The sequence below is a fragment of the Pyrus communis genome, chromosome 4 (assembly GCF_041283825.1).
Source record: "Pyrus communis isolate YQ-2024b chromosome 4, ASM4128382v1, whole genome shotgun sequence".
NCBI classification, from domain to species: Eukaryota; Viridiplantae; Streptophyta; class Magnoliopsida; order Rosales; family Rosaceae; genus Pyrus; species Pyrus communis.
In genome coordinates, this window is record NC_142568.1 from 5,151,799 (window position 1) to 5,170,091 (window position 18,293).

At 38.3% G+C, this 18,293-nt stretch overlaps 1 protein-coding gene across 4 annotated transcripts; it reads left to right on the plus strand.

The window, feature by feature from the left end:
* The first annotated feature begins 4,842 nt into the window (after positions 1-4,842).
* Positions 4,843-9,479, plus strand: LOC137721693 (Exostosin family protein). 4 transcript variants are annotated; one of them, XR_011066700.2, is made up of 6 exons: positions 4,843-5,009; positions 5,799-6,470; positions 6,557-6,690; positions 7,280-7,628; positions 7,947-8,850; positions 9,270-9,479. XR_011066700.2 is itself a non-coding variant. In XM_068460719.2 (5 exons), exons 2-5 carry the CDS (start codon positions 5,997-5,999, stop codon positions 8,631-8,633), a joined length of 1,644 nt encoding a protein of 547 aa, XP_068316820.2. In that variant the 5' UTR covers positions 4,863-5,009; positions 5,799-5,996; the 3' UTR covers positions 8,634-9,169. The 4 variants fall into 4 exon arrangements, 1 of the variants encoding a protein (XP_068316820.2); XR_011066701.2 differs by having other exon boundaries at positions 4,863-5,009; positions 9,275-9,479; XR_011066702.2 differs by having other exon boundaries at positions 4,897-5,009; positions 5,803-6,470.
* Positions 9,480-18,293: the final 8,814 nt, after the last annotated feature.

The window sequence follows — 18,293 nt, forward strand, 5'->3', positions numbered from 1 at the left end:
GAAAACCTAGCTTCCTAGGCCATCCACCTCCTACTTATAGATCCCCGTGTCTCTTCTCAGTTCATCCTCTGCCGAACACATTCCTTAGCGCAATAGGAGATGAGTAACTCTCTATAACACACTCCTTTGATTAATCAAATCTCAACCTATCACAAGACTTCCTAACCTCTATCCTATTTGAGTATGAAGAAAGAAGATTTTTTGCTTCCTAAAGCTGTGGAAGAGCCACCTCCTCCCTGCTTTCTTGTTTCCATCGCAAAGAAAGGAAGAACGTGAAAGAACATTCTTTTCCTTTCTTTTGTGTGTGTGTGTGTGTAACATCCCGTCCCGAAACTAACGAAACGTACGTGTGAATTTACAATTTTACCCCCCTAGCTGTTATTTACGTGTATTTTTGTGTTGTGTGGTGTGGTAGGACCACACACAATCATACATTTTCTTTTTCTTCCCGGGATTCCCTCCCTCATTCCCTCACTCTGTCTCTTCTCTCAGTCTCTCTCTCTCTCTCTCCCTCCCCGAGTTCACCTTCTTCTTCTTCTTCTTCCTCTACACACGGACACACATACAAACCTAATCAAATCTTCACCAAACAAGAAACCAAGACCACCATCGTGTTCGTGGAGCTGAGAGGAGTTCAAAGGTGCCATTTTCAGGTAAGGAAAATACCATTTTCACGTCGATATCACGAGGTCCGATTTGAACACTGTTCATGCAAACCTAAACTAGCTTGTTTTTGGAATTTCTAAGCTTGTAGTTGTGCTTGTGAGGTCCCAAGGAGCCTCGGAGTAGTTCGTTGGGTGAATTTGGACGTCGGGATCGTCCTGTACGAAGTTGGCCGATTCTTGAAGTTGAAGACAGGTATGATCTAGCAATTTTTAGGCCTTAAAACTAGTCTAACGTGATTCTACTAGTCCTAAGCTTCATTTTGGTATAAAGAACGTGAAAAATGGTTGAAAAACGAAGGAGAAAACTTAGTTTGAAAATTACCCAGTTTTCCGGCGCCGTCGCCGGCGCCGGCGTCTCGCCGGAGAAGAAAGGAGAATATTCCGTTAAGTCTAACGGAATATTCCTAACGGCAGTGACAGAATCCGGTTAGATTTGACGGAATATTCCGTCAGTTAACGGAATATTCCTGACGGCGTCAACTGACGCCGTCAGTGTGCAGTGCACGTGGGCCGCGCGTGGGGGCGCGTAGGTCCGTGCGTGTTCAGGCGCGTGGGGGCGCGTGCGTGGTCCAAAAATTTTTCTAAAAATATGGGCGTGATCCTGAGGTTGTGTAGGTCACGTTGGTATATTCATTTGTCCAATTTGAGCAATGTATGAGAAGTTATTACGAGAAGTTGCTTAGGTGCTTTTAAATTAATGTTTTCGTAACTTTGTCGCGTATAGGTGATTCGTTTTCCGAGGACGAGCGTACGCACTCGAGGCAGGGGGGCTACGACCCTTCTAATTATCTGTGAGTGGGCTTTTGTTTTCCGTATATACCTATATACATATTAATTCCCAGAAATTAAATAGAAAAGGTTATATGTTTTATGCCATGCATCATTTGAATATTGTTTACGCATCATCACGTGCGTTGGTAGTTGGCATACATATATAAATGTGTATTTGGTGCTGTGGACGCACAGGTAAGTGCCAGGTAAGCGGTATTCATGTGGTTATGCATTCCTGTTTATTATGCAATAGTAGTTTGAAATGCTTAGAGAGCTCATAATCTGCACCCCCGGTGTTAGTGCTCCCGCCCAGGGCCAGGGCACAGTCCTTCACGTGATGTTCACCAGCACCACACGCTCGCCTTGGATCCAAGTTAGGTGCAAGCCTTGTCGTACAGACCACATTAGGTGGTTCCGACTCGTAGGTGACCCGCGATTATTCGCACAGTCTTCACGTGATCGTAGCACTAGAGCGTATATATTACACCCAGTCTTGTCGTACAGACCACGTTAGGTGGTTCCGACTCGTGTGCAGATTCAGATATTGAGTTGAGATTGAAGCTCTATATGCAGCCGTACAGGTCACGTTAGGTGACTCCCGGCTGCCAGATTATATATATTCGATGTGATTTACGCTTGAGCATTTATAATTGATTATGATATTCTGTAATGGCATATTCTCAAGCATGAATGGCATATTGCAAAGCATGAATGGCATATTGTGAGCATGAATGGCATATGTGGAGCATGATTGACATATCTATACATACGTATATATGTTCATTTTCTGGGAAGTATACAGGTTTTACGGCGAGGGGTTAGAATGTGTTTTGCTAAAGAGTTTTCAAAGAACTTTGTTTTTGCCCACTCACGCTTTTGTTTTTGCGCCCCTCCAGGTTCTAGTGGTCTAGCAAGTTCGGTGGTCTATCCCAGAGGGCGTCCCGGCATTTCTGACAGACACTCACCATTGTAGGGTCACCTTCGGGTGTACATATGTCGTATCTTTCCTTTTTCGACTGCTGTAGACTTGCTCTGAATTGTGTCTCACATACACTAGTACTTTGTATGCTATTAGGTTTTTAATGATTCGTACTTTTATATTACTATACCTTTAGCTTCCGCACGCGCACATGGCTACGTCACCTTCGCGTGACGGCCAGCATGCCCTGATCTCGGTCGGGGTGTGTCAGTGTGTGTGTATATATATATATATATATTTTAAATACTACTTCATTGCTATACCAAAAATAAATAAATCCTTATTTGTACCCTAAAACAATTATAATAATAACAAGAATAAGAAATCTAATAAATAAAAAGTATAGTATTAAAAGCTATTAAACAAATAAAAACTAAGTAGACTAAAATTTTGTATAAAAAAAATTATAATCACACTTCACTCTTAATTAAATGAGGGATATTACAGTGCAATAGGGGCTTTATTGTACTTGGCTCAATGCACTAGACTCGACATCTCATTCGCTGTTAATATTTTTGCTTGGTACAGCAATGCGCCCACACGCAGGCACTGGAATGGTGTTAAAGACATTTTCCGCTATCTCAAGGGTGCAATATTTTTGAGCTTGTTTTATACCCACGAATCTTCGAGAGGACACGCCGCCCTCTTGGTTCTTAGGTCGATTCTCGCTTTATTGGTTACTCAAATGCTGGATATCTGTTTGACCTACATAGGGCTTGTTCTCAAACGGGTTATGTCTTTACCATTAGAGACACCGCTATATCTTGGAGGTCTACCAAGCAAACGCTAGTTGCGACTTTTTCGAACCATGCAGAGATTCGCACCCTGCATGAAGCATTGCATGAGTGCTTTTGGCTAAGAGCAATTATGGAACATATTCGAAGCACTAGTGGTTTTACTTTTGTCGTGACCTTCCTACGATGATCTTTAAAGATAATGCAGCATGTATCGAGCAATTAAAGAAAAGTATACATCAAGGGAGACAACACCAAGCATATGGCACTGAAGTTCTTTTACTTACACCAGCAGCAACAGCATCAGAACATTGAAGTCAAGCAAATCCATTCCCAGGATAACCTGGCCGATCTCTTCACCTATTCATTGCCAAAGTCTATTTTTCATAAGCTCGTTCAAGGAATCGGTACGCGTAAATTATTTGAGTTGAATTGCTTGTTGTTCTTTTATTTAGAAGTTATGTCTTACTCAGGGGGAGTATCCAGAAGCATACTCACTTGATCTTAATGTACTCTTTTTCTTACGATTATGAGCATTTTTTCCACTGGGTTTTTGCTACCTAACGGGATTTTAATGAGGCACCCATCCTGGGATGATCATACACCATTAAGTTCACTACTTTCGTCCCGTTTGACGTTTGTTTTAGACATTATGCATACTTCTCACTTTTCTCCTTAGTCTATGGGTTTCCCCATACCTTGGGTTTTACCATAGCGAGGTTTTGTGAATTTTACTACAAATGCATACTTTCTTAAAATTGAGCCTCGCATTCACCTGTTGTGCCGATGACTTAATCAACTATGAGCCTCACATTCACCCGTTGTGCCGATAACTTAATCAACTATTCTAACTTCTCTGCTAAAGATCTAATGCGATGATTTGATGATTATTTACACACTCAAGGGGGAGTGTTGCAGTCATATTTAGAATAAGAATGTGATTTTGTAAATCCTAGTGGATCTAGGAATATCTCTTATATTCCTATTAGAAGTAGAAGTTGATTACCTATTAAGAGTTGTAATCCTAAAAGGGTAAGGTTTTTCCCTATCCTACTACTATAAATAAGGGCATAATGGGGTGACACAAATACACCTCACAATTAAATCACTCTCTCTTCTCCCTCAATACTGCCGACCCCTTCTCTCTCTAAACCCTTAGGTTAGTTCAATCAAATAGGCCTACAACAAGGTATTTATAAAGTTTTAAGTTAAATTTGATTTAAATAATTTTTTTTAAATTATTGGACCTTTAAATCTTTTTTTTTTTATTTTTAAACCTTTAGATTTGATCATAGCCGTTATATTATAAGTAAAAAACAAAATAAGGTTTGAAATATGATAGTTTGGTGGGTCCAGAATAATTTAAGTCATGCTTAAATCCTAGGGGAATCTAGCCCAGAGCTTATTTTAGCCCAATAGTTGGAGATGGTTTGTGGAGTTTTAAAGCTTATATTTTAAGTTTTGTCCTATGGGTTGGAAATGATCTTAGTGTATATAATATTTTTTGTTAAAAAAATGATAATTCAACAAAAAAATTAGTTTATGTAGTAAAATAAGCATACCCGTGGCCCTACTAGTTGTGCAAATTCCTCAAAATAAAAATATAGAAGTTAATTTGGTTGACAACGTAGAAGCCAAACTCGTAAGCCACACGGCGAAAAGATATAACTAGCTTGCGTGAGATGTTGAACTTGATCCATTGAATAGTCAAATATTCAGAAAGTCTATTTTTGTTACCAAAAGTGCACAACCGTTACCGTCTGGCTCGCCAACTCTCTCTCTCTCTCTCTCTCTCTCTCTCTCTCTCTGAGAAACACTGAGATTCATCAGTTTCTATGAATTCGATTCCTACAGTTCAAGGTATAATTTCTAAACACATACATATAACTTATATGTTGTTATATTTACCGATCATTTATTTTCCTCTTTTTCTTTTGCTTTCGTTATATCTAATTCTGGAATTCGAATTTCATTTAATATCACCAAGAAAAAGTTGGAGTTCATTTTACAGTGTATCATACATAGATATGATTGTTTTGGTTTCTATTTTATTTATTTATTTATGGTATAAAAAGAATCTCCTATTAATTTTTGTTAAGCAATCATGTTCCTCATATTTCTTGTGTTCTTTAAGTGTGTAAAATTGAATTCAGTGTATTGGGTTTTCTCCAGACTTTTAAATTTTGATTGTTAGCAAGATTACCAGCATGATTTGATTGTTTTCTTGGCAAACCATATGAGGAAGGAGCTTGCATCATAAATTTGAGAATTACTTTTATTATGAAGTTTCCTTGTAAATAGACCCAATTTGCATGCACACACACACATATATAATACACAAATCCACACCACATCAAACTTCAACGATCCAAACTGCTTAATTTTTAAGTTGTGCATTATAGATCATCCTTGCAAAATATTAGTCAATTCAGATATGTTTGAGGCATGATTGTGGTTAAAGAAACAGACAAACACTATGCTATATATCTATATTTGTTTTGACTTATGGTAGAATTATATTTGGCTTCCCATAAAAATTGTCTTTGATCACTGCAATCTCTTGGTGAAAATCATATTGATTACTCCTCTAATCTCTCTCTCTCTCTCTCTCTCTCTCTCTCTCTCTCTCTCTCTCTCATTCTTTACTAGGAAGATGATTTTGTCATTTTCCGGAGTTTGCGCCTTTCAACAGAGGGATCAGGCTTGCACATTACCAAACACCTGTTGAAACTTTGGGCAGACCTTGTTATGAAAGCTGAAACTTCCAAAGCTGGACCGTTCATTGAGGTGAATTGTAGATTAATATGCTCATGATATCATGAGGTGTAAACCTTGTAGTACAATGCGATGAAAAATTTACTTGAGAGCCTTGCTGTGATCCTGATGAAAGAATTTTTCCGGTTCTTTGCCGGGCATAAAATTGGCTGGAAAAAGATATTTTTTATTGGGGCCATTATGACAGCGGTATGTGTCATGCTGCAAATGTTTATACTTGCTGATCCACTGGACTTGTGGTTCCTCTCTCTGCCCGTTGAGATGCCATCAGATAAACTCTTGAACGGTAGCCTGCGCTTGAACAAGAACTCTACCGAGGCAAGGATCAAGCGGTTGCAAATCTTTCCTCGTGCTCCGATTGTTTCACCACAACCTTCTATTGAGTTGAATCTTTCAGTGGCAATTCAGCCAGCTGCTCTCTCAGTTCCTCCGCAGAGAAAATCTCCATCTAGAAGGAGAAGAAAAAATGCCAGGGGAGATAACATTGCAAAGGTCACACCTCCTCCTCCTCCCCCTCCATATCCAAAGGTGCCTCGTCGTTTGCAGGTAATCTCATTCCTTTTTTTTTTCATTGAATCATGATAAAGAAAGATCTTACCAATGATCTTAACATTGTAGAACACATGTTTTAGAAATTCATTTGGTCATTGACACCAAATGAGGCACTTGTGTACGCAAAGAAAGAGATTGGGTATGCCCCAGCAATCACTGAAGATGATCCTGATCTATATGCCCCTATATTTCGGAACGTTTCAGTTTTCAAAAGGTAATCTCACAATTTATCACCATCTTACTCCATTATCCCAGTTAATCTTTCGTATGTGTGCCTAGTCGGTGTGGTAGATTTTCACATACAAACCTCTAGGCATTGTGGATGATCCTTTAGTCTTTCATGTGGGAAAAATATATTTGTTAGGAGGTCAATTGAGCAAGAGCAATTAAATCACATGGACTTTGGATGGCTTTTGGATTCATTAGTTAAAAGCGTTTATCCATGTTTTTATTTTATTTTTTCCGTCTAAAACTTACCCAGTGTTTGATCATGATTGGAAACCATTCTTTCGTAGTGACAAAATTATATATAACAGGAAAGTGCATAACTTCATCAGGAACCTATGCCATAACACTGTTTCTCTCTGTAGAAGCAATAATACTTGTTAAAACTACAATATAAACACGAGAAAATACTTATTGTCATTGTTCTCGTTTACTTTATGTTTCAAAATCATGGCTTGCTATGTCTATGTTCACTTGTATTTATAGATATCTAAGAATAGTTGCCCAGAATGTTGGGCAGAAAACTCAATCTTGGGTTTTCCAGGCTTCATAAAGGCGGAACTTTGGTTAAATTTCAGGAGCTATGAGTTGATGGAACTGATACTTAAAGTTTACATATACCGTGATGGAGAAAGGCCCATTTTTCACAGACCTCATCTCAGAGGAATTTATGCTTCTGAAGGATGGTTCATGAAGCTGATGGAGGAAAACAGGCAGTTTGTCACAAGGGATCCGGAAAAGGCTCACTTATTTTATCTTCCTTACAGTATGCGGCAACTGGCGATGTCACTTTATGTTCCCAATTCACATAATTTGAAACCACTCTCAGTTTTCCTGAGAGAGTATGCAAACATTATTGCTTCAAAGTATCCTTTTTGGAATCGCACACATGGATCAGATCATTTCCTTGTTGCTTGCCATGACTGGGTATGGTAACTGTTCTTCCTTTCCACAAAATGCTTTGATGCAGATTAAATTATCTAGGAAGAATAAAAAAAAGATCCGTGTTCTTAGCAGTCTTTATTGTATATGTTTCTCCAATTTGTAGAATAGCTGAAAAGGTATGCATGAGACAGAGATGTTTGCTGATCTAAGTTGAAGTTTACTTTTGACAGTAAATATCTATCCAAATTAATATCTCGACTTTAAGTAGCAATGTTAGTGAAGATCAATCAATGAATACAAGTTGATGCCGTAGCGATATATTTAACTAAAATTCCTCCATTCTTTTCTGACCTTTTGCAGGGCCCGTACACGTTGACTGCGCATGAAGAACTAACCAAAAATACCATAAAAGCTCTATGCAATGCTGACACCTCTGAAGGAATCTTTGTGGCTGGGAAGGATGTTTCACTGCCAGAAACAACTATCCGGACCCCCAGAAAGCCTCTCAGAAATGTTGGTGGGTTAAGAGTATCCCAGCGCCCACTTCTGGCCTTCTTTGCAGGAAACATGCATGGAAGAGTCCGCCCGACTCTTCTCAAGTACTGGCGGGACAAACATGATGACATGAAAATCTATGGGCCCCTGCCTCTTCGAGTCTCGCGAAAGATGTCATATATCCAGCATATGAAATCAAGCAAATTTTGTATTTGCCCTATGGGATATGAAGTGAACAGCCCTAGGATCATTGAGTCCATCTACTATGAGTGTGTCCCAGTGATCATTGCAGATAATTTCCCCCCTCCCTTGAGTGATGTGATAGATTGGAGTACATTTTCTGTTATTGTGGCCGAGAAGGATATTCCCAAGTTAAGAGAAATTTTAGTGGCTATTCCTATGAGAAGATATCTTACTATGCAAATTAATGTGAAAATGGTGCAGAAGCATTTTCTTTGGAACCCGAGACCAATCAGATATGATTTGTTCCATATGATTCTGCATTCGATTTGGATTAGCAGGTTGAGTCAGATTCAAATCCCGGAATCCTAGTATAGCGTAAGACGACCGAAGAGTGAAGTGTAAGACTACTGACCATGATGCAAGTCCAAGAAGTGGCTTGGATGTTGACTTCATGAAGGACTTCAAATAACATCTGGTGCCTCCAGCCGGGTTTCATTCTAAGTTTCCAAGTTCTTTGAACTGAACCACGGATGAACGTTTTCTGGGAAGACCGGGGTGGATGCCAAGATGAGAACTCCTGATGCAGGTATGCCTGAAAATATATGCATCCTTCATTCTGCAAATGATTTGTTTTTTGTTACTATTTTTCTCGTGACTGCTAGCTCCAACACCGGCGTACTCTTCTTCTTTCGCTGTTTTACTGTTTTGGTCCTTGTCTTTTTTTATTTCAATTTTCTTTTGTTCGTTCATATCCTTCCTTCATTTTATTTCATCAAACAATAATTCATAGAACATTCTTGTTTCTTCACTATCCTGTATTTTTGGTGCTGATAGTTAACCAGAGTCAAATAAAAGCCGCTGTCTAGCAATATCACTTTTCTGCTTCTCGTTGCAGTTTCAATCGACAACGATCTTTTTCGAGAGTTCATTTGATGTTCAATCTATGACATGACTGCGACCTTAATCAGATACGTACTACTCTACTAACTTGTTAATACATTGCAGGATAGACGAGAAAGGGAAGGAGTCTGCGTTGTTCTGTGACATTTTGTTGGACCCAGATAAATCTTAATTAGACGCTCCATCATAATAAAATCATTGTGCATTTTACCGTACACAGACGATCCGATATGATTCACTGTACATCGAAAATTTTCCGTTTTTAGAAACGTAAGTCCATAAGTCGTCAATTTTGAAACAAGAACTATGTGGTCCTTTTTGTTTTCAAGGTAATAATGGGATTTCATTTACAAAAAGACCAAATAGTAGAATACAGTGAGCATGGAAACAGGAGTGGCACTGGAAAAACCCTGTCCCTGGTAGGCCACTTGGGAAAAAACTTGAGGGAGGATAAAGAGCCACCATTGGTAGAAAAACAAATAAATCAAGAACATAATCATCTAACATCATCCCAAAAAGAAATAGAAATTCGATGGCTGGATACTTTGATAAATCTTATTAATTCTCTGTAGTTACATATGCCGTATTCTACAAAGAAATTAGAAAAATACTTAGAAATAGAACAGTTTCTTAATCTTAGGACAAAAATAGGACATTTAAAATATGCACACGTCATGCACACGCCATGCACAACAATCGGACAGAAATAGGATTTTCTACACCTTGAAATGACTTAATTGCCCTCGTATATAATGGGTTATTTTCTTCCATTTTCTGATTTCCCTCTCTCTACTCTCTATCCCCCTACCTCTCTTCTCTCACTTTCTCCCTCACACACTCTCTCTACCCTTCTCATTGTGCACACACGGTGCACAGTCCTCCTGACTAACACTGTCCAAATTGGAGCCACCACCAATTTCATCTCGTTCTTACGAGTCCAAACCACCTAACCTTGTCACAAATCTCATCCCCAATCGTTGGGATCAAAACTCAAGCAACCACGAGTTTTCCGACAACACGTCAAACAATCGAGGCTTGAGACCACCACCACTGACTCGCATCGACAGTGGGAACAAAGCCCAATCATTAACTGCTGTGCACAAAACCCATTTGTTTTTTGCTCTCTTCCTTCCAATATTTGCAGATTAGGGGGATTAAAGAAGTGATTTTTTTTCATATTTGGGGAAGGGAGAATAAACCCATAAGTTGTACGAAGTTGTGATGGGATTCCCTACCTTGTTGGAATGATGTGATGGTGTTTACTAAAACTTGGCAAAAATTTGTGTTTTGTTGGATGAAATTTTCAGGATATTTTCACTGTATGTACACAACATGCATATGATATGCTCACAGATCTGAGCCAACCCAAAAACTCATATCTCACAGCTCTCACTTCTAAATAAAAAAAATGACATCATCACATGTGATGTCACCACCATAAACACTATATGCACACCACATGCACATCATATGTACAGTACATGCACATGATATACACAGAACTGGAGATCGAGCAACAAGCTGTTTTTTGTATTAATAAGAAACTTTAACGGCAACCTATTGGTATAGTGGATACAATTAAAATATAATTGTTACGTATATAAGGTTACAGTGGCGGTTTGAAAAGTCTTGTTATGTATATCAATCACCATTTAATCGTGCACGTAGAAAATATGATACTCGTTGTCGTTATTTCATGGACACGCATGATCCTTAATGTCCTTTAACCTTTTTCTTAATTTTTTTTCTTTCATCGAGGTTCATACTCGCTAAATTCCGGAACACAACATACGTGCATCATAACTAGTGAACATTCTTGCTTCTCATATTAAGATGTAGCCACACACACTATATGCACACCAGATGCACATTACGGAAAAAATTTCACAAATTTCTGCAAATGAACACTTGAACCAGAAGTTGTTCCATCCCAACTTTGCAGCACGTCAAAACTTGAAATTTAATCCACAACCTATAAGCCCCAACGTGAAACATAAACCCTAATTTAACTTCTAAGTTTTTGGGTTGGTTCAGATCTGTGAGCATATCATGTCGATGTCGTGTATATATAGTGAGTAAATCTTGAAAAATTCATCCAACAAACACCATCATTTAATGACTAGGATTTATTCCCACTATCGATGTGAGTCCAGTGGTGATGGTCTCGAGCCTCCATTGTTTACTGTGATGCTGGAAAATGGCCGGAAAACTCGCAGTTGCCCAACGATCAGGGATGAGATTCATGACAAGGCTAGGCGTTTTGGACTTGTGAGGATGAGAAAAATATTGGTGATGGCTTTGATTTGGATGGTGTTAGTCGGGATGACAGTGCACCGTGTGTGCATAGTGAGAAAGGGAGAGAGAGTGTGTGAAGGAGAAAATGAGAAAAGAGAGAAAGGAAGTGGGAGGGAGAGAGTAGAGGGAGAGAAATCAAAAAATGGGAGGACATAACCCTTTTATATGTGGGTATTTTAGTAATTTCAGTTTTATGCATGGTGTGCATGGTTTGTACATGGTCGGTTTGTCTTATTTTTGTCCCAAGATTAAGAAATTGTCCCATTTTGGTGTATTTCCTAAGAGATTATATGTCACACCCCAATCCCGACATACGTCCAGAATTGACACGTGACGTCACCAAAAATCCGTATCTATCATACCTCACCTCTGGGATATGGGTAAAGCACAACTCAATAATCGAATCGCATAGTAATTTTTCGTATGCTTTATGGCTGCATCTAACTTCCCCGTTAGACTACCTATGTACCCTAAACAGGGATCAAGCCATTCGTAGTTCGTCATGCATAATAATTGACATATAACGTAGTCCGATTAAGTCGAAAGGCATAACATTTCTCAATCAATCAATAGAACTTGACAAGCATGAAATTACTAGACTCAGGGTTACATAACAAACCCACCTAAAAATCATGATTTCCCCTCCATCAATATATAGGTCATTATGTCGCAACATGATACCGCAATTCACAACATATATCATTTCAAAGAACCAACGATGTACAATACCATTCTCTAGCCACATTTATCAACAAGTCTAATCATAACAATAACAATGATATCCAACATAACAATCCCACATGACGATTAACATTTCCACTTCATCCATCACATAAATCACCACGTTTCCCGCATAAAATCTCATTTCATAGCGTGTAACATATTTAAGAATTAACAAAGTACATATTATTCTCTAGAAATATTAATCAACTAAAATATTCATAATAACCACACTCATATCCAATGTCATTCCACATTCCCGTCAATTAATCAATTCATGAATCTAAGATGCACGATCTTAGCATTTAATTACGTTATTCAAACAGTGCGATAACATAACATTTCATGAATTAACCAAGAAACTCTATATAATTGCCCACTTGGATTATGAGTAATAAACATGGTAATTCTAATTTATATTCACAATATCTATTGTGGTAATTCCCATCAACGGAATCCAACAACATCGGGTTCCGGACCACTCAACAGAACCAAAATATCAAGCAGTTTCTCATAATCTACCCATACCTGTCATATGTAAAGTCAATGCCAATATTATGGAATTGGTACACTGGCAAATCAGGCACTTAGATAAGCTGAGAGGCTCGGGTGAGTGATAATAAAATAAGCATGTGAGACAATAATAAAACCAGCCATCAATCACAATTTATAAACCTTGAATATAAATCATTCATAAGAAATCAATACCAAACTTTTGAAAACTCTAAAGGAGTCACCTAGACATCCAACGGTTCGTCTGAAACAAATCACAATATCTCACAACCATAATCTCATACAACACAATGAAAAGTACGGCTAGAGGGATGTAGTTCGACCGAAGCCTACGTAAGTAACCAAACAGGAAGTGGCCCCCCAAAATGGATTAACCAAGCAGAGCCACCCCCAAGAAAGTAACCCAGCAGGCCCTAACCCCCCAATGCGGATTAACCAAGCAGAGTCACTCCTACAGCTGTTAGGAAGTGATCACCCAATGTAGATTAACCAAGCATGATCACTCCTAAGCATACATGGCCATAAGGATTGTCCAACGCGGATTAACCAAGCACGATCCATGCATATAGTATGGTCCCCCAATGCGGATTAACCAAGCAGGGTCCTAGTCCACTACTAGCCCTCACCTTTCATCAAATCAAGCCAATCATACAAAACAAACCATATTTCCAATATGCACGTCAAATCCCACTTCATAAACTACCTCGATGGTTAAATATAAAAATTAACAATTTATAGGAAACATAATTATAAAACCATTTCATATTCACATATATTAAAATCACTCACATTTCAACATATCATACCATCTGTGCAAATCAACCACCTTTCAAATATGCACGTCAAATCACATATCACGATCATCATCAGTACACAAGCCAAATCATGTTTAATAAACATAGGTCTATGACTAAATATATATATATATATATATATATATATATAATCACATTTCAATAAAATCACATTATAAAACCAAGTCAAATTCACAGATGATACCAATATAAGAAATCAAGGTAATAAACATATCGCATATGTTCAAGTCACTCTCTAACCAATGTAGACCCACTAGACTTCACTTAAGTCTCCCATAGTACTAATTTTATTATTTAGAATGTATCGAGACATGTTGACCACCATTCAACTCTCGGTCAACGATAGGGTCCACCACTCTACGTAATTCGATCTTGAAGATCCGCTCATCGGATTTATGATCCATAACTTCCCAAAGTCCACATTATGCATCTAGAATAACATACTAAAATTTTCTTATGATCCAACGGTCGGATTGTCGTCAATCACACAAACAAGTGGTTGTCCAAATTGATCACCACACCAAACAATTGAATCTTTGGAAACCGAGCTAGACATAGGTTCACAGGGTCACTAGAAGGTATTTGAAACCTAGACAACACTCGTGAACGATCCCACGCACCACCACATGCGATGGTAGGCAAGATGGAGGGTTTAGAAACCCCGAATTTTCAACATTAACTAGATGAGCTCAAATTTATGTGGTAGCTAGAGCTCAACAAGGGAAACACTTTTCACAACTAGGCCAACGATAAATTCTAACTGGAAACCGTCCAAATTCACCGGAGAAAACCCGATTTCTAGGGTTCTAAACACCCAACTCTAAAATGAATACAAAAGCACAAACTAAGCATACCAACTTAAAGATTATGAAGAGTAGATGAAGTTTCATACCTCACTCGAAGGAAAGGGTTGTCGGAATCACCGGAAAAATGATAAAACCGCCGAAAAACTCGTGGACTTTGCGACCTCGAACTACAAAGATGGAAAAGAAATTGGAAAATCTAACATACAGAGATGTAGGGTTCGTCAAGAGTTTTCCATGGACACTAAGATCACCCAAAACGAAGCTCGGATGAAGAAGATACAAGTGGGTCAAGTTTTGTGGGTTTATGGGTCCAATTCTCCCCTAAAACGGGTTAACAGCAGCTTTTTCCTTCCATTTTTCAGAAACCTCCCCCTTTTTCTGGAGGTTTCACTCCAATTATAGCATTTTGGTAAAATTACCAAAATACCACTAACTTCAAACGACTCTAACTTCTCCATTCTGACTCAGAAATAAGATGCGTTTACGCCTACGCGCTCATGGAATCGAACTCTACCTAACCAATTCAAGAGTTGACCGAAAAGGTCGAGAAAATTTGAAATGACTAAAGTACCCCTCATTTTGTTTTTCTCAAATTTGGAGAAATAAAGAACTAGTTCCAATCAAATCTTCGAAATACGTCAAGAATAAAATAAAATAAAATAATAATTTTGGGGATGGGATATCACATCATAATTAAATATAAACATCTTATTCCTACAAAAAATAGGACTCGTAGAAAATTTACTAGTTTGTAGTATCGTGATTTTCAAACTTTCAAGAATCAAATGTTTTTCATCCCAGTGTCACACCCCTAAAGTGAGGATTAAGGGACATTTTCATACTTATGTTAGGCTTTCTATCATAACCTACATTAACACGTAATGTGACACCCACGTGGATAATGACTGGGCATCACGTGTTAATATGGCCCCACATGGACATTAAAAATTAAAAAAGCTAAAAATTAAAAAAAAAAAAAAAAACTAAATATCTGATGAAAGCAGAACTCTAGGTTTGGCCGGGGTCGGTTGCCGTGTCCTCTTCTCTCCCCTTTGCTTCTTTTCACATCGCCTCTACTATTGTTTCTCCCAATCTTTAACTATGGTCTGTCCAATTCCTCTATCCCCGAGGGTAAACCTTTTCCCAGCTATCCCTTGGTCCGATCATCAACCATGTTTCCTATTGAGATCGTGTGTAAAGTTATGGTGCTTACACCAATTCGGGTGTTTCCAACACCACTACTTTTCCTTGTTGTTTGCCGGTTCTAGCAGTGTCGCTCGTTGGTTTCCACAAGCTTTATACCTGTAGTTTGCTTCTATCACTCTGTTTTCGACTATCCCCTGTTTATGGTTGTGCTCATGTATTTTATCGGGATTGGAGGTGGCGTTTGGTGAGGCATTACTCTGCGGCAATGGATAGGGGTTCGTTTAGATGGACTGGAAAACTGATGGTGGAGATGGCGGTGGAAGCTTCCTGGTTTCTTGGCTGCTATGTAGTTTTCAAGGCCTTACTGTTTTGTTGGGCTTTCTCTCTGTTTGTTTTTAGTCGTAGGCCTTTTTTTGTTTGTTTATAGGTGTTTTTAGGCCTTTGTTTTGCTTGTAAGTAGTGTTGGTTGTTTAATAAAATCTCCATTTGACAAAAAAAAAAAAAAAAAACCCCACCTAAAATCCCAAATTATGGAACCCATAACGAGTTCCTTCCAAACCCTAGCAGAGCGTAGTTGAAAATTGTTGCTCGAACGCCTTTGCACGCATTAGCACGACGGCATAGAAAACTGCTAACAACTCATGGACTGCTACAAAAAGTGCTCGGCTTTGCAGCACCGCCATCTTCTCGCCGTAATGCACCTCATCCTAACAGTCTAGTCCATATCCCTCATTCTGTCTGCCTAATTCATCGCCGCCATCTTCGAAATCAACGACATGTCGTCCTCCTCGTCCTAGACCTGGACCCCACCACCACAGCCACATTGTTGTGTTCTTGGCCATGGTGCTCTCGCTGGTGCCTCTTGGGACCATCTCGTTGGCCAAGCAGCGAGGTAGTGTCGATGTTGATTGAACTTCTAGAGAGAGAATAAGCTATCCATGCCTGCCATGAGGGCCTTGATAAACTGCGTAGGGGTTTTGGTACGGTTTTGTGATTTGAAGGCAAGTAGGGACAAATTACCACGTGGTGCCCAATCATTATCCACATGGTGCCACGTCACACGTTAACAGAGGTTCTGACTGAAAGCCTAACAGAAGTATAAAAGTGTCCTACAATCCTCACTTTAGGTAATGACACTAGAATAAAAAATAAAAAATAAATTGATGTATGAATGTTTCAAAATCACAATATTTCAAGGTAGTAAGTGAGAATTACCCTACAATTTATGACTTATATCACATTACCCCACAAGTTGGTGCATAGATATCTAACATATCTAACATGCCCAACTTGACGAATGAGTCATTAAACACCCTACTACATACTGCATGAGTAAGAACATCCGCAATTTTCCTCTTGAAATTCTCCTTGTCAAAGTGTCGATCAACCTCTACATACTACTTATTCTATCATGTTGTACATGATTACCTTCTATTTTCCTTGTAGAACTTACTATCACAATATAATTTCAACACTATCTTTGGTTATAAACCAAGACATCCCAAGAGTTTACGTAACCAAAGAAGGTCATAAACTCCTTGTGCCAAATTCTTATATTCAGCCATGGTAGAAAACCTTGACACCACTTGTTGTTCTTATTACACCACATAACCAGTTACCTCAAACAAACGTAAATACCAAAATGTAGAATGCCTATTAGTAACATTACCAACCCAATTTGCATTTGTAAATCCGTCAACTTTAAGGTACCCATGTCTCCTACATAGTATTCCTTTACTAGGTGCATACTTCAAATACACTAAAATAACAATTACAACAGCCATATGATCCTCACTAGGTAGGTGAATAAATTAACTCACAACACTTACAACATATACAATATCAAGATGAGTGTGAGCAAGATAAATTAATCTTTCCACAAGTCTTTGATATCTACCCTTATCAATTAGAAATTAATAAGGATAAATACCTAAGTCTACTTTACATGTTTCTTTTAGCAAATCCAACACATGTTTTTGCTAAGACAAGAAAATACTTTAAGTCCTCAAATCTTTCATCCCAATTTAGATTCAAGATTTGCCTGTAACTTCTAATCTCTTATGAATCATCTCCAGTAATAATCATATCATTCACGTAATTAAAGCAGTTATTTTTACCATACCTACGCTTCATAAACAAAGTGTGATTTGAATGAATCTGGCAATACCCGTATTTTTTCATTGCTTTAGTAAACCTGTCAAACCATACACGAGACAATTGCTTAAGCCCATAGAAAGACTTACGCAATCTATACACCCCAATATTACTACTTGCACCATAACTTGGTTGGAAAACCACATACACTTCCTCTTCCATGTTCTGGTGAAGAAACACATTCTTCACATCAAACTGCTTAAGAGGCCAATACATATTTGCAACTAAGGAAATCAAAACACGTACCTGATACATCTTTAATACCGGAGAAAAAGTTTTTGGTAATTTACACCATACGTTTGAGTATACCTCTTAACCATTAACCTTGATTTGTATCTAACAATAGCTTTAAAAACTAAAATACTTGCTTGTTATTATATTTGGAAAAATAAAAACTCTTTTGATTTCTATGATATCGAATCAAAGTGTCATCCGTCGATCCTCCAAAAAAAAAAAAATAAAAAAAAAAATAAAAAAAAGCAGCAAAGTTCATTCAAGCGAGAAATGGAAAATTCATGGAAAGTTACAAACCCCCTCCACGAAATAGTGCACCTACACTCCTCGATGTTGTTTTCAACTGGAAGACCAAGAGCTAACTATTGAGACTTTCGGTTATCTAAACACATAATTTGTGAAATGGTTCATGCATGTTTCCATCAGCCTTGTACTTGATCTTAAAC